The 26,074-nt window shown below is 44.2% G+C and overlaps 2 protein-coding genes across 4 annotated transcripts in view; one reads left to right on the top strand and one right to left on the bottom strand.

Annotated features, from left to right (window-relative positions):
• The first annotated feature begins 1,032 nt into the window (after window positions 1-1,032).
• Window positions 1,033-7,669, top strand: LOC147013720 (nuclease EXOG, mitochondrial-like). 3 transcript variants are annotated; one of them, XM_085850877.1, is made up of 6 exons: window positions 1,036-1,226; window positions 2,932-3,072; window positions 3,157-3,296; window positions 3,386-3,462; window positions 3,580-3,688; window positions 7,209-7,669. In XM_085850877.1, exons 1-6 carry the CDS (start codon window positions 1,073-1,075, stop codon window positions 7,521-7,523), a joined length of 936 nt encoding a protein of 311 aa, XP_085707003.1. In that variant the 5' UTR covers window positions 1,036-1,072; the 3' UTR covers window positions 7,524-7,669. The 3 variants fall into 3 exon arrangements, with proteins under 3 accessions (XP_085707005.1, XP_085707003.1, XP_085707004.1); XM_085850878.1 differs by lacking the exon at window positions 1,036-1,226 and adding an exon at window positions 1,242-1,380; XM_085850879.1 differs by lacking the exons at window positions 3,386-3,462; window positions 3,580-3,688 and having other exon boundaries at window positions 1,033-1,226.
• A 1,253-nt stretch (window positions 7,670-8,922) lies between these two features.
• ANKMY2 (ankyrin repeat and MYND domain containing 2) overlaps window positions 8,923-26,074 on the bottom strand; it is a 29,502-nt gene continuing 12,350 nt past the window's right edge. Inside the window, exons 4-11 of the mRNA XM_085850876.1 lie at window positions 25,946-26,044; window positions 24,358-24,518; window positions 24,020-24,231; window positions 20,279-20,414; window positions 16,912-17,040; window positions 11,498-11,615; window positions 9,693-9,867; window positions 8,923-9,139 (exon numbers count right to left, since the gene is read on the bottom strand). Coding sequence (XP_085707002.1) covers window positions 9,106-9,139; window positions 9,693-9,867; window positions 11,498-11,615; window positions 16,912-17,040; window positions 20,279-20,414; window positions 24,020-24,231; window positions 24,358-24,518; window positions 25,946-26,044 — 1,064 coding nt within the window. The 3' untranslated portion in view covers window positions 8,923-9,105. The remainder of the gene's footprint in view (window positions 9,140-9,692; window positions 9,868-11,497; window positions 11,616-16,911; window positions 17,041-20,278; window positions 20,415-24,019; window positions 24,232-24,357; window positions 24,519-25,945; window positions 26,045-26,074) is intronic.

The following is a 26,074-nucleotide window of genomic DNA, read 5'->3' as shown; positions in this document are numbered from 1 at the left end:
ACGAGGTAAAACTCTGTTGGTTGGAACCAGAATCATTGCCACGAGCCAAACCCACGCTCAGCGCGAAGTTTCTAGAGTGAGGGTTTGTAAGGACATCATTATATCCAGTGTTCACAATGTGATTTATCGAATTTCTTTATAAACAATGTTTCTTGTTACATTTTTTGTGTCAAATTCACCTGAGGTAATCAGCTCGTGCAGAAGAGGGTTTTACATTGCGGACGCTGTTTTCTCGGAGTGGCATGACGTCTCTCAGCGGTGACGGTCTGTCGACGACGGACGTAATGACGTCAGCGAATGACCGATGATGCCATGATGGCATTACGTCTCTCAGCGGTGACGGTCTGTCGACGACGGACGTAATGACGTCAGCGAATGACTGATGATGCCATGACGTCATTACGCCTTTCAGCGGTGACGTCACACGTCGCCATGCAAACGAATGTAAAAATTAGAAAATCGCCAAAAATTCCCAAACCTGTCGGTGTGGCGCGATCCCACATAGCCCATGATGTTCATTAGACCACAGAGAACCCGCATGCCGAAAGTGGCGACAAAACCGTCCGGCAGTTACGGAGGAGAAATGTCAAATTACACGCAGCAGACGTTAACAGAAATAATATATGGGAGGATTGGTAGATGGAGGCAGCTCGCAAAAATATGACCCGTTCCTTGACAACCAACTGAACAAACCGAGGTTCTCCTGTGTGTGACCAAAGCGACCTTTTTAGAGAAGATACTTCAACTTCAGTTTTGTATGAAGCAGATGGGGAGGCCACTTCTCTCCGCGCCATCCCACCAGTACTGGCGTACTCTCTCGTCGATTATTAAATTGAGAAAGGTTACTCATGACGTCACCTATGATATTAACCGTGACGTCACCTGCACGCGTGCGTCGTCCCCCGAAGCGTCGTGACGTCACCTACACGCGTGCGTCTTACCCCGAAGCGCCGTGACGTCACCTACACGCGTGCGTCGTCCCCCGATGCGCCGTGACGTCACCTACACGCGTGCGTCTTACCCCGAAGCGCCGTGACGTCACCTACACGCGTGCGTCGTCCCCTGAAGCGCCATGTTTGGACCTTTGTTCCGTCGAGGTTTTGCGGGTGGTTTGTTATTATCCGCGGCTGGTGTGGTGGGTCTCCGCTGGCTCCTCCAACACCAATCCGACCGCGACTTTGGTTGTGGTGTGAACTCGATTCTGCGGAAAGGGATTGTATTCACACGTGGGTTACCGTCTTCTTCTTCTTCATTTTTATAGATTGATTCCGGGCCGAGGTCGACTCAGCTATGTGGAGCAGTTGAAGGAGACAGGGCGTTATACACTAGAAAGGAGGCGGTTACGGGGAGATATGATGGAGATGTTTAACGTAATGAAAGGTACAGATAGAAGTGAAGATGAATTATTCAACAGAGGAGACAGTGATGGGATCAGGGGTCATAGCCTGAGAGTAAAGAAGGGGAGAGTTAAGACGGTAGTAAGGTAGGGGACTTTCACTCAGAGTAGTTAATGTATGGAATGGTCTCCCTGGAAAGGTAGTGGCGGCAGAAACAGTGGATAAGTTTAAATTAGAATTAGATAGGTACCTGGAAGTGATGGAGATAGAGGGGTCTGGGGATATGGCAGGAATTTTAGGTAGTTTGAGCATTGATGGGTGATTGTGTGCATGTGTACGGAGTGCTGTTGGTGGGGGTCTTGTCAAGGGGGGCTGTGTGGTTGATGTGTTTTTTAAACCAAAAACCATCTTCGCCCAAAAACCATCTTCACCCATGCCCCCTCCCCTGGAAAGGAAGAAAAACAAACTACAAATTAATTTATAAAACGCAAAAAACAAAAGATTTTGCATTTTTCTTTTGTTTGTCTGGTGTTGATCAATTGGTTTGGTGTTGTTGATAAATTGGTTTGCTGGTGTTGATAAATTGGTTTGGTGTTGTTGATAAATTGGTTTGGTGTTGTTGATAAATTGGTGTTTGGTGTTGTTGATAAATTGGTTTGGTGTTGATAAATTGGTTTGGTGTTGTTGATAAATTGGTGTTTGGTGTTGTTGATAAATTGGTTTGGTGTTGATAAATTGGTGTTTGGTGTTGTTGATAAATTGGTGTTTGGTGTTGTTGATAAATTGGTTTGGTGTTGTTGATAAATTGGTGTTTGGTGTTGTTCATAAATTGGTTTGGTGCTGTTGATAAATTGGTTTGTGTTGATAAATTGGTCTGGTGTTATTGATAAATTGGTTTGGTGTTGATAAATTGGTCTGGTGTTATTGATAAATTGGTTTGGTGTTGATAAATTGGTCTGGTGTTATTGATAAATTGGTTTGGTGTTGATAAATTGGTCTGGTGTTATTGATAAATTGGTTTGGTGTTGTTAAATTGGTTTGGTGGTGTTGATAAATTGGTGTTTGGTGTTGTTGATAAATTGGTTTGGTGCTGTTGATAAATTGGTTTGGTGTTGTTGATAAATTGGTCTGGTGTTATTGATAAATTGGTTTGGTGTTGATAAATTGGTCTGGTGTTATTGATAAATTGGTTTGGTGTTGTTAAATTGGTTTGGTGGTGTTGATAAATTGGTGTTTGTTGTTGTTGATAAATTGGTTTGGTGCTGTTGATAAATTCGTTTGGTGTTGTTGATAAATTGGTTTGGTGCTGTTGATAAATTGGTTTGTGTTGATAAATTGGTCTGGTGTTATTGATAAATTGGTTTGGTGTTGATAAATTGGTCTGGTGTTATTGATAAATTGGTTTGGTGTTGGTAAATTGGTTTGGTGTTGGTACATTGGTTTGGTGTTGATGTGGCACAGGCATGATGGGCCAAATGGCCTCCTCCTGTGTCCAATTTCCTTGTGTAACACATGCTGTTTTTTAAGGAAACTAGGATTATTACATTATATACCCATTCCCAGAAACCATTAACTTTTGGTCTGCCACCTTCAGGTGTGGACCCACTTGCACAGTTTGGGTTTCCAGACCTCGGTCCTCCAGTACGTTGGTACAGCAAGCATGCTGTGGGCTGGAACCCAGAACTTCGCATTCCTTCGTGGGTTGCCGAACACATCACCAAGACCAGTTTGCACGGTGAGATACCCTGCAAGTTAACCTGCCTCGCGTCAGTTTTGTGGATTTTCTTCATATGACCAAGATGCCTCGGTCTCTGAACAGGACCAGGAGAGAGGTCCAAGGCATGGTTCCGAATGGACCCGGCCATCCCACAGTCATTGAGTGCCAGCGATGGAGACTACAAACACAGCGCTTGGATTCGGGGTCACTTGGTGCCCGTGGAGGATAACAAAGTCAGCCAGGTAGGTGGTCGGGGTGGTACTTTGTAAGGGTTTACCTCTTTTCCAAATAGGTATGAGACATGACATTGAATGTTGAATGTCCCAAACAGCAAGCGATGGATGAAGCATTTCTTTATTCCAACATCATTCCACAAGACAAAACCAATGCAGAGGGCATCTGGAGGAGGTGATATTAAGTTCCTATTAACTGGCCAGCAAGTTGGCAGATTGCGGAGGGGAGGGAGGAGGTGGGGGGTACTTCTTGCTTATCAGGGTTTACGAGAGTTTGATTCTACCTGTGCAGCTTGGAGGATTATTGTCGAGAACTGACCGAGCGTTTCCGAGACGTGTGGGTTGTGAGTGGGCCACTGTTCCGCCCGACCGAGGGTACACAAAGAAGTATCAAATACCAGGTGAGAGGTATAAACAGGTGACTTGAACCGAAATAACATTTCATTTCCAACGTTTGGTGTTTGTATATGATACAAGTTAAAAATATATATATATATATATATATATATTTGCAGCTCATTGCATAGCTGTCTGATCTTGGGTTTGATTCCGAGTAAGGTCCAGTCCGATTAAGAAAAAAAGGCAATGCTCATCCTCGGACATGGAAAATGAGAGAAAAGGCTGAAGTAAGGGTTTACACTGAAATCTAATATTTATTGAAGATAATTAAAGTTGGAAATTGTGGCAATTAAAAAGTGGATTAATAGAAATCCAAATGTGAGATCATGTGGCATGGTCACAAAGGAGGTTTAATTTAATAATGTATATCGAGTCTACTCTTTTCTTCTCTCACTAACTCCCCCCCCCACCTCCTACTTTCACCTGGAATCCCTATATACGAGGTAACTCGGAATAGTGACAACTTGCAATTAGAAGCCATTTTGTATCTATCGAGGGCAGCGCAACAAACCTGTGCCCATGTGCGTGAAGCGTAATGCGTCCGTTTTCAAATAAAAATAAAATTCTAACTTCATTTCTTCAAACCCAAGTATTGTACCGCTGAAAACATGCATGCTCATGTAATCCTTCATTCATTATTTTCTATTCCCAATAAATCTTTCATCTTCCCTGGTTTTCCTTTGCCCACAGCTCATGTGTATATATATATATATATATATATATATATATATATATATATATATATATATATATATATATATATATATATATATATATATATATATATATATATATATATATATATATATATATATATATATATATATATATATATATATATATATATATATATATATATATATATATATATATATATATATATATATATATATATATATATATATATATATATATATATATATATATATATATATATATATATATATATATATATATATATATATATATATATATATATATATATATATATATATATATATATATATATACTTCTTCTTTCGGCTGCTCCCGTGAGGGGTCGCCACAGCGGATCATCCGTATGATCCGCATAGTGATTTGGCACATGTTTTACACCGGATGCCCTTCCTGACGCAACCCTGGTCGCCTCTTACGACACAGGGATATGGTACACCTAGTTTAACCGGAGTATACACCGGCCCAGTACACTGGTCTTCACTTCGCCGACCTCGGAAGGATGACAGGCTGAGTCAACCCCCTGGTGTATTAATTCAGTGGCCCAACGGGGATGGAACTCAGGACCTTTTGGATCCCAAGCCACTGCCCTAACCACTGCGCCAACACCAGGCTCTATATATATATATATATATATATATATATATATATATATATATATATATATATATATATATATATATATATATATATATATATATATATATATATATATATATATATATATATATATATATATATATATATATATATATATATCTGAAACTCATCTTATATGTATGTATGTTTCCGAAATACAGCCAAAACGGTACACGATAGCGCAAAAATTTTAGGGCCACCTTACTCACCATTCTGCGGTGTGCAGTATCAAGTTTCGTTCAAATTGGGCAACAAAAAAAATTATTAAAAAAATCAATTCCCGATTCACTCAAGTACTCTTCTGGAGAATTTGATCAATGCAAACAACCTCAGCGGTATAGTTTGCTGGAGCTATCTTTTTTTTTTTGTAAATTATTCTTTATCAACTGCTGTCACAACGGGAACCAAACGGGTTCACGGGTTGTCTAGTACCTTATATTACCCTTCTCTCATTTTCTCTCACTTCTGATTCCTCTAGTAAGTTTTTCCGCAATATTTTGTCCAAGTACTGTTAAACAGAAGGTTTTGAGAATGCCAAAAAGGTGATTTGTGTTCTATATTGTTCAAGTATATAATTCAATTGAAATAAAACAAAGATTTTAGAGGTTAGAGAAAAAAAAACTTTTTCAGAGGTTTCTCACTGTTGGTGCAGCGTCTTTTACACCATCTTATTTAACACGTTATAATAATTGTTTGTGTCCTTGATGACATCCTTGAAATAGTAAATTTCCCATTTGGAATGATTTTCAATTTTGTTTGACCATCAGACAGGCAGAAAGGTTTAAAAAAAAAAAAAAACAAAAAAAAAAACGTACCTGTGCCCGAAGTAAGCAGTGCAGTTTAAAATATAGTAATAATAATAATAATAATAATAAGTCTTTTTGTGTGCATGGGTATGTTGTGGACACACGTGGCAAAACTGCAAACACTTGCAACTGGTTATCCCCACAGAGGGTTAGAAAGGTGGTTCTTCTTCATTTTTTTAAAACAGACGGATAGACATACCAAAGATTGAAGAAACTACCCAACTTAAAAATGACCTTACTCTGTGTCATGCAGGACCAGGACAAGATTCCGTACAATTTGCCAATAAAGTTCAGTCGACGTACTGTACTGCTAAACTGCAGGTTCATGTTCCGATTCATGTTCAAAATCTAACACACAATTGAAATCTTGTTGTTCCTCAATCATAAACTGATGTTTCTGGACAGACAAAGTAACTCTGCTTTTTGCTTCAGCACATGGGGTAACAAAGTTACATTACACACAAGTGATGCGTTTACTTCAAAGCAATTTTGCCAGGATGTTCTGGATATTTCATAAATTATCTGCAAGATGTTTCCTTGATGATTTATGTATTTTTACAAGTTATACCCAACGACAAAATGATAGCAGCACCACACTTAAAGTCTCACCCACGGGACCACAACTTACTGTGCTTGGCACAGGAATGATCCTGAAGTCCGTTACCATCTCATACTGACTTCTCCAAAAATTTGTTTTCCTTCCGGCATGCCCGGAGAATCCAAACATTTTGAAACACTTCTCTGATCTATTGGTGCATCTAATGGCACAACATCCTATCATTTTAAAAAGAATGATGAGCATTGAGTTATCGATGGAAACAAAATGGTGCCATGACCCACGTGACTGGAAATTTTTAGGACGTGTCATGTTGCTACTCCTAGTATATAGGGACTCCACTTTTACTGAATCCCTCTCCCCCCTTTCTTCTCCTGACCCCTTCACTTCTCCCACCCCCCCTTCTCTTAAACTTGTCTGATAATCTGCTCTACTCCTGCTGACACCCTATACCAGCCCCTCCCACCTTTTCCTTCTGCAACTCACACATTTGCAAGCTGTCATCACCTCCATGTTCCCCTTTGATCCCATAATCAGTGAAACTCTCTTTCATTAATCCTGACAAACATCATGCAACCCCCCTCCTCTCTTTCCTTCATACCACTCATGTGTAATGTCTCCATTCCCCTTTGATAATCTATGAAACAGCTACTCTCTTCCATTCAACTCCTCCGTGGTTACATTTTTATATTAATAAATAATGTGATGATGGGACATTGAGGACAAGGAAAGTCAATATATCAACGATTGTGTTGTTGAAAGAAAGCAAAGTTTTAAATCTTCACACCTGTGGGTTGTGTTTTGTAGATTATTGGCGATGCAGGTGTGGCAGTGCCTACACATCTCTACAAGGTCGTGGTGGCTCAGGGATCTTCCGAGCAGCGCCCCGCTCTCGCTGCCTTTGTAATTCCAAACAGTCCAATTGAAGCAGACTGGTCTTTGCACTCGTTCCAGACCGAGCTGATCGAGGTAGAGCGCACCGCCGGACTCACCTTCTTCCCTCGGCTGGCACGGGTCGGGGTTCATGCCCCGCAAGACCTTTGCGCTGTGGACGTTTGTGAAACCCAAGCCTTTGTTGATAAATGGGCCAAGGAAAGACGGAAAATGAGAGCACAAGGCTGATGGTGGTGTAGCCTTTCGTAATGAACCATCATTGCATTATTCACATTCATAATTGTGAATGAACCAATTTACAAACATCATCAGCATCACATGTGTAACATCGTAAAGAATACAAACACATTCTAAAAAGAGATATTGCTCTTCTATCCAGCCCAGTCATGTGTGATTGGTCACCAAAGTGTTCCCCCTCCCACCCTGTTCACAAGGCACACTGGCTTATCGTCCATCCGAGGGACGGCACACACATTTATGAATCACCGTGCCTGTGAAACTTGGGCTAGACAGTAAACTGTCACATTTCAGGTGATTTGGGAGGGGGGGGGGGTCTGCCATTACTTCTTCAACCAAATTTGGTGAGGTGTAAATGTTCACCAATTTTCCATCAACACCGATCCCAATTTGCCATTTTCATTGCCACCTCACACAATGTTCTCAGTGAAGGCCTTCTAGTTTGGGGATAATTAATCAACTCTCGATGAATCAAGTATTGGTTCCCAGACATAATGAGGGGAAAAATAATGATCTAAATCATTCGCAAACACCAGGACCCGGGCGACACCATATTCGATACACAAAGCAGCTTTAAGAATGAGAAACATTCTCATTGGTCAAGAGCCTCATATGTCACATTTCCATATCAAAGCACAATTTCACTTTATGAAGGAATCGTCCCCAAAAAATGGTGAATTTTGTCACGATCACTTTCCGTAAAGAGTCGATTTGATCAATAGCAATGCTTTCCGGGCAAAATTGAGTAGTACCCCAAGTTTGGGTGTGAAATTGATCACTAGGCCATGACACCTGGACTACTGATAGTAATTGGAGTGACTTGTAAGGAGGCCGAGGTACATGGCCAACTCTCCCACTGCAGACAAGATAGTGGCCCAGCAGTTTTCCACCACCAACCTGATCTGGTCCCACCTCCACTCAGATATTCATCCCCACCAGTTTCAAGCCCCATCAGGCCACACACAAGCAACAATCCAAACATCATCGTCACAAAATCCAGGCCAACTGCTCACCTGTCCTCTGGTCTCCACTTAACGCATAACTTAACTCCACTTAACGCCTTTGCCCTGTTGGGTCCGTCCCCTCCACTCATTTAAGAGCGAGCAATTTCTATCTCTTCACATCCCCTATTTGTATTCCTGAACTACTCATTGGTTTTCCTCTCCCACCCACCTCCATTCACTGTATTTATCAGCCTTGTGTGTCCTTATTTATTGGTTTCTTGCTAAATTAGTCACCGAGGCTCCGTTCGTGATCTCAGCCTCACTCCTCCGAGTTGTTCGCTCTTTCAAGAAACTCGATCTCAGTGCGATTACAAATAAAAGTAGAAAGCATCTCAAAATGCAAAGCCTATCCACTTTGTACTCAAACTAAACTTAATGAAAACAGCAAAAAAAGTCACATTTATTCATTTGTGTTCTCCATTTTATAATGAGAATTTGTTTAAACGTTAATGACAAAAGCTCAAATGGTGAACTGGAAAGCATCTCAAAATGGAAGTGGGCAAAACAAAGAAACACGGAAGAGATGAAAAAAAAAACCCGGCCGGCTCACGCAGTTTGTGTTTCAAATTTCATCCAAATCCATCCACAACTTTTTGAGATATCCTGCACACAAACAAACAGGGGTGAGGGAAAACAATCTCCTTCCATCTTCAGTGGTGGAGGTAAAAAACAAACAAACATTTACTCATTAAAGAAAAGTGTGTGTGTGTGTGTGTGTGTGTGTGTGTGTGTGTGTGTGTGTGTGTGTGTGTGTGTGTGTGTGTGTGTGTGTGTGTGTGTGTGTGTGTGTGTGTGTGTGTGTGGTGGAGAAGTAGCATGACCGAGCTTTAGTGGCTGCTGTTCTCCTAGAATGACAAAAATAACATTTCGCAAAGGAATTAAAATATACATAAAAGTACACGGCAAGACCACACAAAGAATGACAGCAGCAGCAGCAATATGTTTGTTTTTAAAAATAAAATGAAATTTTAAAAAAAAAAAAAAAACTTTTTTTTGTCCTCATTAAGTCACAGACATGCAACATGTTTGTGGAGTACATGAGGTCTCTTGATTAAACCCATCAGCGAAGCGACAAATAGGCACACCGAGTGATTATGATTTATGCTACATCAAATAATACAGTCCACATCGTGTTTATAATAATGGTAGATTTTACTCTTCAGCTCTGGTTCCAGCCAGCGTGTCACTCCCCGTGCTCTCTCTTGTGTTCTGGTTTTCTTGGTTTTCCTTGGTTTTCCCATCACTTTCCTCCTTCACAGCATTGGGTTCATCCACAGGATCGATGATCACGGTCTTACCCACGTCTTCCTTTTTCTCAACAGCTTCCAGCCCTTGAAAAACATGAAAGTAATGGCATTTAAGCAGGATATCTCATGATTATGCAAAGAGTACAACAAAATAAAAAATAATTAAAAAAAATAAGGTTATGGTGCTATTCCTGGAAGTTTTAATAAACGGATTTTGGCAGGAAGTTAATCAAGTGGAATTTTACCTCAACTGAACAATTCTAATGAAAACAAGGTCCTTGTACGACGTCTAGACACTTTTTTTTTTAAATCAGTGTGACATCAAAGGATGCTGTCATTTTGGTGGAGATATTTTGGAGTCTCGTGTCCCCCCTCCCATCCCCCCGACCCTTTAATAAAGATAGTGTCACAGAAAACATTGTCATATCCACAGCCCTCACCCAAAACAGCAAGCGATGCTGGGTGGGAATCACACATGCTGAGGTAATTTGTGTTGAAGATGGCCGGCTTAAGGCCAAGTTTAGCACGAAGCATCCCGAGCAGGTTTCGGCGCTTTGCGATTTAACAAGCGTGTCCAAACAAGCTCTTTGACCCCCTTCAAAAAAAAAAATTAAAAAAAAAAAAAAAATCATTCCCCCTCCAGGAGTCTACACCAGAAAAGTGAATTTAGATATTTATATATAGTTTATTTATTATATGCTTCAAAAAAATAAAATACTGAACCAAATCCAATCAAATTTTGCATGTTGTTCAAGGGGGACCCCAAGTATGGATTCTGGTGGGGTATCATATCTGGGGGGAGGGGGTTCAAGGTTGGGAGGGGGGGGAGGAAGATCCTGATTCTCTATGTAAATGTATATTGTATAGCACCAACCAATGGTATCCGGTATTACAAATCATTATTATTATTATAGCATAAAGAAAATTTCAACAACTCAACAATATGCATTACGGTGATGTTGAAATCTGAGTGAAATATTTCAAAATTTTCAAAATGTTTCATTGCACTCATTTTAAGTGGAAGTTCAAACCAAAGAATCCAACATTGAGCGAAAGTCATCTTTGCTCACGCCATGTATAATCATCAAAGATGGGTGATGATGGTGGTGTTCGCTGAATTTCAAGCAGATGGAAGATGACCTCGGGCAAATGGTATGGGTGAACAGAGCAAAATGTTTGTGAAGTACAACATGTCGTCCTTTCATTAAATCCGTGCCGAGTACTCAATAAAGCTAAAACCATTTGTCGGGAAGGATGTCAGAAACGAACGCACTGGCAGGCCTTCGGAAATGAACAAACACCTTACTGGAGACTACATGAAAGAAACCGAAAACAGAAATCCAAGATGGACACAATAACTTCGACAGCAGCACGGATACGAAACTAAATCCGCAAGGGTGATGGTGACGCACGCGCACACCTGGGGCACTGTGGATAATGACACAGCCTTTCTCACCGCACTCAGCGGGGCATTTCCCAATGAGGAATTTCCTCATCCCCGTGGATGCCAATCCATGGGGATTGTCCGTTCTCTATCCTTTTCAATTCTGACTGTCAAGCAAGGAAGCAGCACGTACCATTTTTAAAGTCTTTGGTGCGACTCAGCCAGGATTTGAACCACTGACCTCCCAGATTCGGAGTGTACGCTCTAACTGTCTGCATTTCACAACCAGTGTACTGTTAAAATAAATGGAATTTAACGTGTAACATGTACCGGCATTCTTGTGCAAGTTATGTTCCTGCTCACGCAGCCTCTCAGCGTTCAGCGATGCACACAAGAGCTTGTGCGTAAACCAGTGAAGCTTCTGACAAGACGTGCCACAGTACACCACCTGGCGCAGACATCGGGAGATTTTATTATATTTAGAAAAACAAAACTGTACAAAGGACATCATTTTATGCAAAGATCTGCCTTTTTGCATCGTGTAATGGAGTTTGGCTTCCCGCTGTTATGCCTGGTGTTGGTTTAATGGTGAGGGTGGTTGGCTTGGGATCCTAGGACGTTGAGTTCAAATCTCACTCCGCTGTTGAATTAATACCACGCAGGGTTGACTCTGCCCGTCATCCTTCCGAGGTCGGCAAAATGACTACCAGCTTGCTGGTATCTTGTGTCGGAGTGGCGACCCGTCTCGGATTGTACCCAATAGCCAAGGAGACTGCTCAGGCAGCACCAACGCTCTGCATAGAGTATGGTTCCAATGGATAGATGGACTATCTCCCATTATCCAATCTTGAAGCAATGGAGTGCAAGGCCCTCTGCATCGATGGTAATTCCACCAAAAAATGCTGCAGTATTTGTGGTATGTAATAAATAGATAACCTCAGTCAGCTTTCATCTCGCTCTCCCACCTTTTCAACCCCTCTGTTCCACTCCCACTCACACTCACAACAGATTACATGCATTCTATCAAGAAACACCATCTTTATTAACATGTAAAAATTCCTTTGTCCCACCTCCCTAATTCCCATAGGGAATCACCTCCCTGTATCAATACAATCCTGTCCCTCCGAACTCTTCTTCACAGTGGTTGCTCACCGCCGTCTCGTTCCTTCACCCAGAGTTACCTGTGATAGTATCTGGTCTTACTAAACCTATCCATATATTCTCTACATGCCTACCTGTTCCCAAACATGTCAACCAGTCTCCAAAACCTGCTTCTATTTTGTCCATGTCCGTATATTCTCCTTCACAAAGCTAAATAGTGGATTTTTTTTTGATCCTCAAAACTCTATAACCTTGCACCTCCATACTAGTGGCCAGCAAGGTTCTAATGGGTCTTTTGAACATACCCTTGCTGAGCTCGCAGACTTCAGTCTTGCTGAGGCCAAGCAGAGTTTACGTGGCTTCTGGAATTGCGACCCACCTCCCCTCGGAAACTCCACCAGAAATGGTGAGTGCCGGGGGTACGGCCAGATTTGTGGGGACGAGTCCCTCCTCTTGGACACGCGGTACGACTGCTGCGTCCGATTAGGGGGTACCCCGTTGACACGAATTTTGGACTGCCATATTTTTTACTTTTGAAATCCTCAAAAACTCCATACCGTGCACTTTTATACTGGTGTCCAGCAAGGTTCATAGTCCCCACTGCAAAAATAACTGGCGTGAAGTCGATGGCACACCATCGCAAGTCGCCACGCTTCTCACCTCAAGCAAAGTTGAATGAAGGCAAAAAATTCCACCAGGAATGACCAAATGACATCTTTGTCAGGTCAGGTTCGATCTATGACCTGCTACAGGTACCATGTAAACCTGTACTAACCTGTTCCATGGTCGGGTTGTCGGCGACTAAACCGTCTCCCCCACCAGGTTTTCTGGTGAGGAGGGTGTTTGGATATGGACACCCAGCAGGATTAAAAACAAAACCTGTCAAAGGGCGGAGGAGCTCCTTGTGAGCCAACGGCCATCCATATCTAGTGCCCAACTGTGTCTGTGGACGTCCTCCTGCAGTTGGGTTACTTCTTATTAGGAGGTTGGTGGCAGGATTTGCACTCCAGCCACCGTAAAACGCTTCATTCCGCAAAACGCAAAAACGCAAAAAAATCTGAAAACCCACTCCGTGAGTACCTCCTGTGCAGCTTCCCTTCGCAGGGCAGCTCACCGGATGATGGGATTGGGGCAAAGCCTTCGGGACCCCCAATCTTTGATAGGAGGGAAACCACGGGGTAACATCCCTGGGTCAGATTGCGGGAGAGTGTGTCGGAGTGGTGCTGAGGTGTCGTCCACCAGACGGCGGTCTCCTTGGGTTAACCTGAGGCGGTCCCTTCGGGTGGGTGCCTGGAATGTCCTATCCCTAAGAGAGGATGATCACCTGTCTCTGTTATCATCTGAGCTCAAGCGTTTGGACATCGGGATTGCAGCTCTCTCTGAGGTTCGGAGACCGGATTGCGGCGAGATAATGGTGGGTGGTTACACCTACTATTGGTCTGGTCGCTCTGATGGTTACCATACCCAAGGAGTTGCTGTAGCTGTGTCCAATAAGCTGACCCCAATGATATTGAGGTAACACCGGTCAACGAGCGTATTATGAGATTAAGGATTCTACACTCCTTAGGTGTCAATTCCCTGGTCTCTATTTATGCTCCGACTGAGGCGAGTGATCTCACCGTGAAGGACACATTCTACGCCACACTCGAGTCTGTGGTTGATCAGTGCCCCAGACGAGATACACTTCTAGTCTTCGCGGATTTCAATGCATCCACTGGCACTGATAGTGATGGTTATGAGGTGTGTGTTGGGCCCCACGCGTCAGGAACTATGAAGCAGAATAGCACTAAGTTCCTTGACTTCATGGTTCATGGTTTCAGCGCCCGCAAGCTCATCGCTGGACTTGGTATTCCAACGCTGGCGGTGTGGCAAAGGAGATTGACCATGTCCTCATTGACGGTCGTTGGAGGATGATCCAGAACTGCAGGGTCTACCGGAGTGCTCAGTTCCTCAATACTGACCACAGGCTTGTTGTAGCAACTCTAAAGCTGCACCTTAAATCCTGGAGAATGGTACCATCCCAGCCTAGGCTGGATGTTGCCAAGCTCAGGGATGAGAGAGTAGCTGAGGAGTTTGCGAACAGGCTGAGTGGACACTTGGGGGGTCTGGGTGCTTTGGGGGGTCCTGAAGAGTTGTGGAGCACCTTCAAGACCACCGTCCTTGATGTTGCCGGTGGATGCCTTGGAGTTCACCGCAGGGCAAAGAAGAATTTTGTCTCTCAACGGACACTGGATACCATTGACCAGAGTCGCAGGGCCAGGCTGAATGGCAGAGCTGAGCTGTTCAGGGAGCTGAGGCGTAAAACTGTACGTGCACTGAGGGTGGACAAGGAGGCCTATGTGCGAGGAATCTGTGAGGGGGTAGAGCATCACCTGTGGACAGGTGATTCTCGTCCAGCACAGGGGAATCGCGCATTACGTTCATCCAAGCCCATCCCTCGGAGCACTGCAGTTCGAGCAGAGAGTGGTAGGCTCTTGACAGAGGAGTCTGAAGTGAAGGCCCGCTGGGCCGGTTACTGAGCGGTTGTACCAGGCTGATCCCCCAGCTGTCGAGTTGGACGTCAAGGGTGTTACAATCCCTGTTGCTGACCCTCGAATCAACTGCGGTCCCCCATCGCTTGTGGATACACGGGCTGCGGTGAACCAGTTGAAGCGGGGCAAAGCTCCAGGGATCTGTGGCATCCATGCTAAAATTCTCAATGCTGGTGGAAAGGCTGCACTCGCGTCGTTGCATGCAGTTTTGTGCTCTGCCTGGAACACAGGCATCATCCCAACTGACTGGAAGAGGGGCCTTGTTGTCCCTCTCTGGAAAGGAAGGGTGATCGCCAAGACTGCAACAACTACCGAGGGGTGACGCTGCTCTCAGTGCCGGGCAAGGTCTTTGCTCGGATAATTCTTGATAGGGTTCGCCACCATCTGCTTGAGCACCAGCGTCCAGAGCAGTCAGGCTTTACACCAAAGAGGTCAACGATTGACCGTATCCTTGCTCTTCGTGTCCTCACTGAACGCAGACGAGAGTTTCGGCAGGGGCTGCTTGCAGCCTATGTTGATCTCTGTAAAGCGTTCGATTCAGTGAATCGGGATGTCCTCTGGAGGATTCTTGGTCTTCGTGGGGTGCCACCGAAACTGATCGATCTGATGTCTGAACTCTACTCTGGTACTGAGAGTGCTGTGAAGTGTGGTGGTACCGCCTCTGACTTATTTCCAGTTGTTACTGGAGTTCGTCAGGGATGTGTACTTGCCCCCACACTTTTCAACACTTGTATGGACTGGATTTTGGGAGGATGTCGGAGAGATCAAGTTGCGGTGCATCGTTGGCAATGTCAAGATCTCGGACCTTGATTTTGCAGATGATGCAGTCATCTTTGCGGAGACTTTAGACATCCTCTTGGGGGCCCTCGAGGTGCTGAATGAGGAGTCGGAGCCGTTGGGATTACGGATTTCTTGGGTCAAAACAAAGATCCAGGCTTTCGGTGACATCTTGGATGCTGCTGTCCTGTCTGTGTCTGTTTGTGGTGAGGATGTTGAGGTCGTGGATAGATTCACTTACCTTGGCAGTGATATTCATGTCTCCGCAGGTTGTGAGCCGGAGGTCAATAGACGTCTGGGTCGGGCCTGGGGAGTCATGGATTCACTGGATCATGGGGTGTGGCGCTGCCGGTACCTGTGCGGGAGGACGAAAGTCCGAGTCTTCAGGTCCTTGGTACTTCCAGTCTTGCTCTATGGGTGCGAGACTTGGACTTTGACCAAGGATCTGAGACGGAGACTTAATTCCTTTGGTACCAGGTCTCTTCGGAGAATCCTTGGCTATCGCTGGTCGGATTTTGTGTCCAACGAGCGGTTGCTGAGAGAGACTCGGATGAGATTTGTTACCTGCATAGTCCGTGAGCGTCAGCTGCGGCTGTATGGACATGTGGCTCGTTTTCCTGACGCTGATCCTGCTCACCAGATTCTCTCAGCGAGGGAGTCTCATGAGTGGAGGAGGCCAGTGGGCCGACCACGTGCCTCATGGTTGCAGCAGGTTGACCATCATCTCAAGGAGATGGGGATGGGCCTGGCATCTGCCTGGGGGATGGCCAGACGGAGGCCCCTGGAGTACCGGCGGAAAGTGGACGCAGCGACGCGCTGTTCTGGCACATGCTCCCATACCTGACCCTGACCTGAATGACCAAATATCAAATTTTGAGTTGAATTATTTTTTTCCCCCCGTTTTGACCTATGAAAAGTCCCCATCCCCTGGGACATGAACCGGGGTCAAATCCAAAAATTTGTTACACATTTCATGTGTCCCCCCAATGTTATATTTACATAAACAACGTTTCAATAATAAATAAAAAAAATATCATTCAAAAAGTGTCCAAAATTGCATTTTTTGGTATTTGACATTTTGACCCCACCCGAAGGGACAAAACCAAACATGACTGCTCTTGCACATTGCTGCTATGTGATCATAACTAAGTATGGTGAATTCCTGCCCGACCGTTTAGCAGGAGGTAGCATGTCGGACGGACAGACAGAGCCGATTACAATAATGTCTCTCGATTTAAAACGCGGGAGGTTTTTATTAATTTTTTTTTTTTCAAAAAGCGTGGAGATAATAAACATGTTATTGTGCTGGAAGAGATGAGAGCACAGACTCCTCACCCTTTTGCAAGCCGAGCACCTGCACAACGCGCCATACTCTCCACAAGTCGCGCATACTTCAGCATCCAGCATACCCACTTGCCCGGTCACTGCTTGCGTCAACACCGATAGAGCGGTTGGCTCGTGACCCTGAGAAGTGGGGATGGGGAGGGATGGGTTGTGGAAAAGTGAAGATTAGTCAAATGAGGAAAACCTCATTAAAAAAAATAAATATATATATTTATATACAAAGAGGAAAACAAATCTCCGTCCCACTGGCAACACAAAGCCAACGGATCTGAAGTACACGCATTACCATTACAGGATAACCGGCACTGCTCTCACCTGTCTCACTACGGATAGCGTTCAGAAAATGGATAGCAGCATGGGATCAAACTATTCAAGAATGCACTCTTCTTGTTTTGCTTTCTGGGACTCATCTTTGATCGGGCTCTCAGTCATGCCTCGTCTTGTCACGAGTTTGGGCCGTGACTTCAGCATTCTCTTTTGGTCAGACCACAACAGAAAATTAAATAAATCTAGCCAGGAAGCCCAATTCAGCAGCCCAAATGTATGAAGACATCATTTCCGAAGCATCACTGAACTTGCAACTCGGTGTCATCACACGTACATTTGAAGGCAGCTTTGCAAATGCCGGTCATGTCGGCTCTGACCACCAAACACAGCATCGCACATGGCCACTACTTACGAGTAGCACATCCTGGCAATTTCCCCACGTATATGTGATGTGTGATAATATAAGAATGAGCAACTCTAAAAGTAAATTATAACCAAGGGATTTATACCCCTATACCCAGGGATTTATACCCCTATACCCAGGGATTTATACCCCTATACCCAGGGATTTATACCCGTGTTCAAGCCCAGTAAAATCCTGTGTATCACACGAGTACCTCGCAAAACCCGTGTAATTACTTATTCCTGGCTTATACAAATTTGCGTTACTCTTTAAAAATATAAATAAAGGACAGCGTCAATGCGCTGTCGATTGCAATTTGTGCTCTCGGAATTGTTCACTGTACCCTGACAAGCCTCACCCAAGGCACATCTCCACAATGGTTCGCACAGCCATGGAAGACCAAATTTCCAGTTTTCCAGAACAAAAAAAAGTGTTTTCCATGACTTTTAATACAAATGTGTTAAGGTCACAAGTGACATTTTTCACCCCGTCCGTCTGTTTGTTTGTTTGTTGGTGTGCAGGATATCTCAAAAAGTTGTGGATGGATTCGGACGAAACTTGGACAGATTGAGTGTGTGGCAAGGACAAATTGATTCGATTTTGGTGAAGATCCGAGAATTATTTAATTTTTAAAGTGATTCTTCACGATTGAGAGACAGGGCCAAAAACTATATGTAGCACGATATTTGAAAAATGGACTGGGCCCGATATGTTCTTGCGGATCAGGCATTGCGTGGCGGAGGTATGCGCTCTGCCGAGTCCCATTCCATATTCCAATGAATGTTTCAGTAACACTTGTATACCTTCAGCTAAAATATACGAGCATAGCACGTCATCACAGAACCATTCCAAGTTGCACCTGTTGCAGCATTAATCACCAGCTTCTGTCACATGGAATAAACTGCAATTAATAATTATCCTCAATTTCATTAAAAAAAATTTATGCTCTCAACATACAAGGTGGATTTTCAGACTACAGTAAACCCTTGTTTTACGCGGCAGGTTACGTTTCCTCTCAACTATAAACTCGTGCGTCATGTACAGGAGCGGTTTACTGGAATCACCCTTGCTCATGGTGCAAAACCAGGGTATTCACAACCCCATTACGTTTTCTGTACATTTCTTGACTTGGCGGATACTGGACTCAACACCATGATGTCTGCCCATGCAGTGATGCCGCACACACTTGCCTTGACTAAGTTTATCTAAAACTTCCACTTTGTGTGTCAAAGAAATCACTTTCCTCAACTTTTTTGCACTTTTGTTGGACATGAGCCCCCCCACTTTCTTTTTGCAATGTGTTTAGACTAATGTGTCTGAGTAATCTGACAGCTCCACTTCCACAAAAAAGCGGAACGGAATGGGGGAAAAGAGTTACGATCCAGACCACGTAAAGCTCATCCACAGAGACGAGGCATGCAGACTCCTCGATGCCAGGCCTCTGAGTGACCTTGTGTGAGACAATAAAAAGGACAGGCAGAGAGCCATGTAATTTAGGACACAATGTGACCGGTGTGAGAAAGAACAGCTGTGTGCACTGCGGCACGTCCAAGCTGAATTTCATTTTTTAAACCGGGCTCATCCACCAAAGAGGGTATTGAGAGTGTTGCATGATAACTATCACTGGTTCTGCAATACCAAAACTGACTTGAACCAGCTGCACGCTGACAGATTGGGTTCTCGCCGAATCTACTGCCTTGCTGGTGTCTCGGAGACGAATCCAAGCAGGCATTTCCTCTCTGGTTGCATCGAGAAGGCAAAGGACCTGTGTTCTCTTCCCCTCAATCTTTAGTAGATGGCCTGTTGTGGTCCTTAAAGGCGAGTGAGTAGTGGACTCATTCATCTGCTTGCTTCGGTGATACCAAGATCACTCTCTGGGGACTTGCTACGCGACTGGCCGGTCAGACTTCAACCTGTACGCACTCGACGGGGCAAAGCTGCTTCAAACGTTGCCACAACAGACTTTGACAAAAATTCGTACCCTGCTGAGGTTTTATTACAAAAAAAAGGAGGACCCGAGATAAGTTGCTGACTTGAAACTCGAGAGTCAATTCAAAACTGCAAGAAAACCTGGCATCAGTGTTTCAAATCAGTGTTTCTTTTAAAATCATTGTTATGGGATGCTATGAAATGGTACGGTATTCGTGTTTTGAAAGATACACAGTCGGGTTTAATAAATTGCTTATTAAATATCCTTCTGTTTTGTGGCATGTGTTGGTTTCACCTGATAAACAATAGACGGGACATATTATTGTCAGGAAAGCTTTTCTACCCCTGCCACCCCTCCGGGTAACTGATGCACTCGTGTTGTTGCTCGGAGAGAGCAGGTAACAGTAGTAATAAAGATAGTGACAACACTATGGCCAACATGGATTATTTCCATGCTTTGTGACTACCTTTAAAAACAAACAAACAAACAAAAAAAATGTAACAATGAAGTCATAACATTTCAAGTCAAACGAAGAAACAGTCCAATAGGTGTGCTGCACATTGGAGAATGTCCGACAGCAGGAAGTATGAAGCGAGTTTTAATTTATCGCCGAGTTGACATTCTCATGGATAAGCAAGCCAGAACAAAAGGGGGGGGGGAAAAAAAACTTAAACATCCCTTATGGTTTGAATGCCATTCTTTTAGGTGTGCAATTCATTCTACTTGGTGATGCACGGTTGTACCGATGTTGGCCTCACCATCTCGATGGGGGCTATGGTCCGGACAAGCTGCTGCAGTAATCCCGCCTCTGGCCGTGGGAAGCGCTTGATTGCATCCCGAATAAACCGCTCCTGCATCAAAGGGAAGCCGTCACCTTCCCGGCCCTTCAGAAACCTGGAGATACGGGAAGCATGCAGACAAATGTGTGCTCAGTATTGTCGTCTTGATGCATTTTGGGGAAGAAACTGAACATCAACTGCACTTGCTTCTAATCCTTCATTCAAGTCGTGCATGCTAACCAATCCAACCATTGAAGGTTTTCCTTCAAAACGAGCAGAGAGCCCATCCTTAAGTACAGGAAGAAGAGGAAACAGGACCGAGTATGTGTTTACTCGAGCACCGCTGTAAAATACAGAAACCATCTTCCCTCTCAGGCATAGTATGGAGTAATTGTTTGGGCGTTAAAAAAGAGGTAGGTCAAAGAAACAGACCAACATCAGATGCTGGGGATGATTACACAGGTGTGAGTGGCAAAGCTGAGTATCTAGGCATGTTACTTTCACACTACAGGCAGGTTGGTGGCCTATGTTCCACTGCCTGCTTTTTGGTCTTGCACCCTCTACGCTCTCTTAGCTCCGTCCCTCCCAGGTATAAATATATATATTACAATATTTTTTTTTTTTAACAAGGAATTACAAGAAAAATTTTGTGCAGGAGGAGACCATTCGGCCCATCATGCCTGCGCCACACCAATACCAGCTTTAGTAAATCCGTCAATACCCCTTCACTTCGTGTGCAGCGTTTGGCTGCAACACCGGTACTCATTTCACCAATCTCGGAAGGATGACAGGCCGAGTCAACCTCCTGGTGTTAATTCAGCAGCCAACGGGGTTTGAACTCAGGACTCTAGAATCCCAAGCCACCACCTTAAACGCAAAGCCAACACCAGATTTTAAGATTCCTGCCAGACACACACGTTCTGCCAGTAACCCTCTTGTTGTTAAACTCACAAAATCCAGGCTCACCGCTCACCTCAACTCATTCATTTCTCTTTTCTCTCACCTGTGAACTCAACTTCCCCAATCGGTTTAGTCCCATCTTCCCTCCAGAACTTCAAGACAGCCAGTCACCCCAAACTCAGGTCATCCTTCATCCATTTTCTTATGACCCCATTCTCAAGCCGTCATTTTTTTCCAGGTTATTGTGATCCCCTCCCTCCTCCCCTTTTCATTTGTTGTCAGTCGATTTGCTCCTTTTCTGTTTCATCTCCACTTTCCTCTGCCTCTTGCTGCTGCGTTTCATTCAGGTTGTTCAAGTGTCTTTCCCTCCCTTTGATATCACTCTCACTTCTACTCTGCTGTTGGTGTTTCCCATTTAGTTCCCTTCCATGAAACTCGACCATATATATAAAAAAAACCAACACACACTGAACCGTGCATCGGCTTCAATATCCATCGGCACGTGAAATTTCAGCTTTCTACGTCACCCGGAAGGTCCTGAACATTAATAGTGAGTGAGTGAATGGTTAAAATGAGCTTTATATATTAAATATATATTTTTGATTAGAAATTGCCCCAAACAAGGCATAAAGCCACTCAAGGTAAGGGGCAATGGGAAGGTTAGCTGAAGATGAGGATATAAGCAAAACTAGATAAAAGAAAGAGAAAAATAACAAGAAAACATCAAAGACACAGGAAGTAACAGAAGTCAGGTGAAATGTGATGGAACCTCAAAGATGAAGGAAGGAGGAATTGACATTCCTCTTAAATCTTGGTAGATCGTAGGGTAATGGGAAGCACGTTACAGGCAGTGATTTCCAAAGCGAGACAGCACGAGTGATAAAACCAGCTGCATATCCTTTCGTTCTGCACTTTGAATCAGCTATAGTGCATGGGTGTGCAGAGATTGCAAACCGAGTCTTACGACCAAACACTCATACAGGAGGAACCAAGTTAGAAAGTCCAGCAGAACATTTTACATGAAATAATCTGCAGAACAAACTAAGAGTGGCAAATGACTTACGGTGAGAGAGCGGTTGAAGAGTTGAACCCATCTCCACACCAACCAGGTCACCACACATTTCTGGAGCCAATTAAGTGAAGATAAGTGGCAGGCTGGTGCTCCAAGCCAAATGTTGAAACAGTACTCCATGAGGGGATGTATAGTTATTTTATACAGGTACAAAACAGCATCAGAAGGTAAATATCTCTGTGCTCGAGACAACCAACTCACTTGAAAGCACTCTCAGCCATACCAGAAATAATTCAGCCGCCTCCTCCCTCTTCAAAGCAAACTTCACTCTTTCTGTCCCCCCCCCCCTTTCAACTCAATTCTCCTCTCTCACCATTCTGTTTCAAATCTCTCCCCCACTCCCCCTTCTCAAAGCTGCCTCCCCCTCAAATCTCATCACACCTCCCCCTCAATTTTTGTTCCTCCCCCCACCCACTCCCATCTCCAGAATACCTCTACCCAATCTCATCCTTCCACCCTCCCCACCCCTTCTTTCTCCCTCCTCCCCCATGGCCATTACTACTCTCATCATTTCCCCTCTCCCTCAAAGCTTCCCTCTCTCTCTCACCCCTCCCTTGTAAATCAACTGCCTCTTCATCTTCAAAGAAAACTACTCTCTCTTCCCCCTCACCTTTCTCAATAGTTCCCCCACACCCCTACCTTTCAAATCTCTCCCCCTCCACAAAGCTGCCTCCTTCCCCCACCCTCTCTCTTCCAGCTCATTCCTCCAATCTCCAACTTCCCTTTGCCCCCTCTCTTATTACTCCCCGCTGCTACTCATCCCTTCACCACCTAGCCGTGTCTTCCTCCCCATCCAACCCTCTCCCCGAGCTCTTCTACAATCAGTCATCAACTCTCACTGCTTCCACTTCTACTCCCTCACACTACCCTCCCCCTCCCCTGCACCCAAAGGCTCCTCCCCTCCTTCTTCCTTCAACAATCTACTTTCTCAACAATCCCCTTCAAGAAGTCCTTTCAATCAAGGTTTTGATTGAATCAAGCGCCACCCTCTGGGGTGGTGATCCTGCCTCATACCTAGCTCGACTTCACGCTATGGAAACAAAGGTTTTTCGGATCATTGGTATCTCCCACGATGAAGCAGAGTCTTTGGGTCTGTCACCGGAGGCAGGTCGGTGGTCTTTGTCTTCTGCAGTCACCTCTCCGGTCTTGCCCCGCCTCCCCCCCCACCGCCCTCACTGTCTGATCTATCCCCCCTATATTTCCTCAGGGTGCTCAAGGTCCGCCAAAAACCCCCTTCTGGTGAAACTACCAAAATCAAGAATCACTGCTCACCATCACTCTTTCATTCCTCTTTTTTTTCCAACCTCTTGAACAAACTCCCACACACTCTTCAATCCCACTCCTCCCTCCAGTTCTTCAAAAAAGCTGTTCACCACCATCTCATATCTTCCCCCATCCAAAATCTTGATCTTTACTACCTCCGTTAATCCACCCCAAACTCACCACCTTCAAATTCCGTTTTCCTTCCTGAAAGTCCCTGTAGAACCATCTTGTTTTCCCCCTGCACCCCACCCCATCCCATCCCATCCCTCTTCCTTCCACAGATCTCCTATTATCTCTGTTCCCCACCATTTTGTGCTTCCCTCCCACTCCTCTTGTCTCTTGCCTTGTTATACCTTTCTGTGTATTAGCTCTTACACGAGCCTCAACATTGTATACAAAAAAAAAAATATATATATATATATATATATATATATATATATATATATATATCTATATAATTAGAAGAAAAGATGAGCCAACTGCACCCTTTGATGAGCGTCGTCAGGCTGCCCTTTTCCTGCAGGTGCAAGCAGCAGCGATTAAGTATGCAGCCCAAGTAATGGCTCCGTATGGCAAGGGTTTCGCAGGGCTCGGCCTCTTTCATACCGTGCTCGCTCACAGAATTTAAGACCCGGACACATCGCGTCAACGCAGAAGGATCTTGCAGGGCTGAGTCTGCCTGGACGAGCTGAACCAGCTGCAAACGACACCGACACCAGCAGAATGTGCAGCTTAGAAAGGGAATGCAAATCGAGTTCAAGAGCTATGAAAGCATTCAGCTGGTCCAGTAAACCTTGTTTAAACATCACACTGCCATACTTACCTTGACAGGGTTGAGGTTGGTGGCAAGCAGAATGCGGTGTAACTGGTCCGCGAGCTCGGGTGGTAGCTTCGGTTCTGTCTCCAAGCCCTGAGGGTGTGTGTAGTACTCCAATCTCTCTCTTGGAAAATAGTTATTTATTATTGTCACGCATTCATGCTGACCTAGAAAATAAGAGTGGGGGAAAAAAAAAATGGATTTACTGACCTGTTCTGTATACATTTAAAAGGTACTATTAATTATTCCATGCGACACGTTCTCAAACTGCCAAATGTGCATAACGTCAGGTGCCTGGATGGATACAAAACCACCACATTGCCCGATTGATAAACATTTCCTATCGAGGGAGTCATCGATTAAACGATGCCCTTGGGATGTCATGAAAGGGGTTGGCTATACTCAAGAGGGCCACTGGGAACTTCACTCCACTCCGAAAGATGAAAATAAGATTTGAAGAGTTTCATTTGACGGTAAGCCGGAATGAATCGATGGTGGGATGCAAGGATTGTTATTTTGGCAGTCGAATGAACCTTTCGTGTCCTCGTGGACAAGGAGTACATTCTCAAATTTGATTTTGCAAACACCGTCAGATGTGAGCCTGTCTCAGCAAAACACACGGAACTACTAATCGATCAGAACATCTCTTCAAAATCAACTTGTAATGATGGCAGCAGAAATTCAAACCTTTACCAGTACAGCAGTATATATTATTCACTTCAAATATTAGGTGATCTTAAACAGCTGTCAGGAAATTGAGCTAAAAACCAGATATGTCGAAGTAAGGATATGCTGCTTACAGCAAGGGCTCCTCCTCTGCCCCCCCTTCCACCCCCCAAAAAAATAACACCAACAACAACAACAACCACCTGGTGTTGGCTTAACTGTTAGAGTGGTGGCTTGGGATCCTTGGGTTCCCGAGTACAAGCCCCGTTGGCTGCTGAATTAACACCAGGGGGTCGACTCAGCCTGTTGTCCTTCTGAAGTCGATGAAATGAGTACCAGTGTAGCAGCCAAAAGGCTGCACACGAAGGGAAGGGGTATCAACGGATTTATTAAATCTGGTATTGGTGTGGCGCAGGCATGATGGGCCGAATAGCCAACTCGTGCGCATAATTTCCTTGTAATCCTTGGAAACCACCACCACCAGAGTCCAAACTCGAACTCATTGGAAACATGCTTCCTACAACTTATCAAGCCACATACATTATATTTTTTTTCTGAATAAGGCCTTGGAATTGAAGACCATCTGAAATATGGATCTGATTTGTGAACCTCAAGTTCTGATTCCAACAACTCAACATGTGTATGTGTGACGTGGTCATACCCTTCCAAAATATGTGGGACATGCTCAGTGAAGCGCCTTATGGCATTGTGTGTCCGAGTTTACAAGACTTACTATTGCAAGACCTTATTGTTAAAAACAATTATTTAATTACGATGTTCAACTTGGTAAAAGTGATGGAAAATTCAGATAACTTAGCACCAATCATACCCCCCTCTGCCCCCCCCAACTCCTTTTGGGCTTCGTTCTCCCTCCCAAGTAAAGACTTACAGATATGTGATGAAGAAAAGCCACATTGTTGAAACAAACCTACAAACGCAGCCATTTGTGCCGCTGTGCGGCCCACAGAGTTTACCATGTCCGTCTTGGCACCGGCATCCAGCATCATCCTGGTGATCTTCTTGTTACCTGTGGGTACCATCGACAAGGAAATAATCA

This window comes from Eptatretus burgeri, chromosome 13 (assembly GCF_056783735.1).
Source record: "Eptatretus burgeri isolate ZD-2024b chromosome 13, Ebu_testis_v1, whole genome shotgun sequence".
NCBI classification, from domain to species: domain Eukaryota; kingdom Metazoa; phylum Chordata; class Myxini; order Myxiniformes; family Myxinidae; genus Eptatretus; species Eptatretus burgeri.
This window is presented reverse-complemented; position numbering and strand designations above follow the sequence as displayed.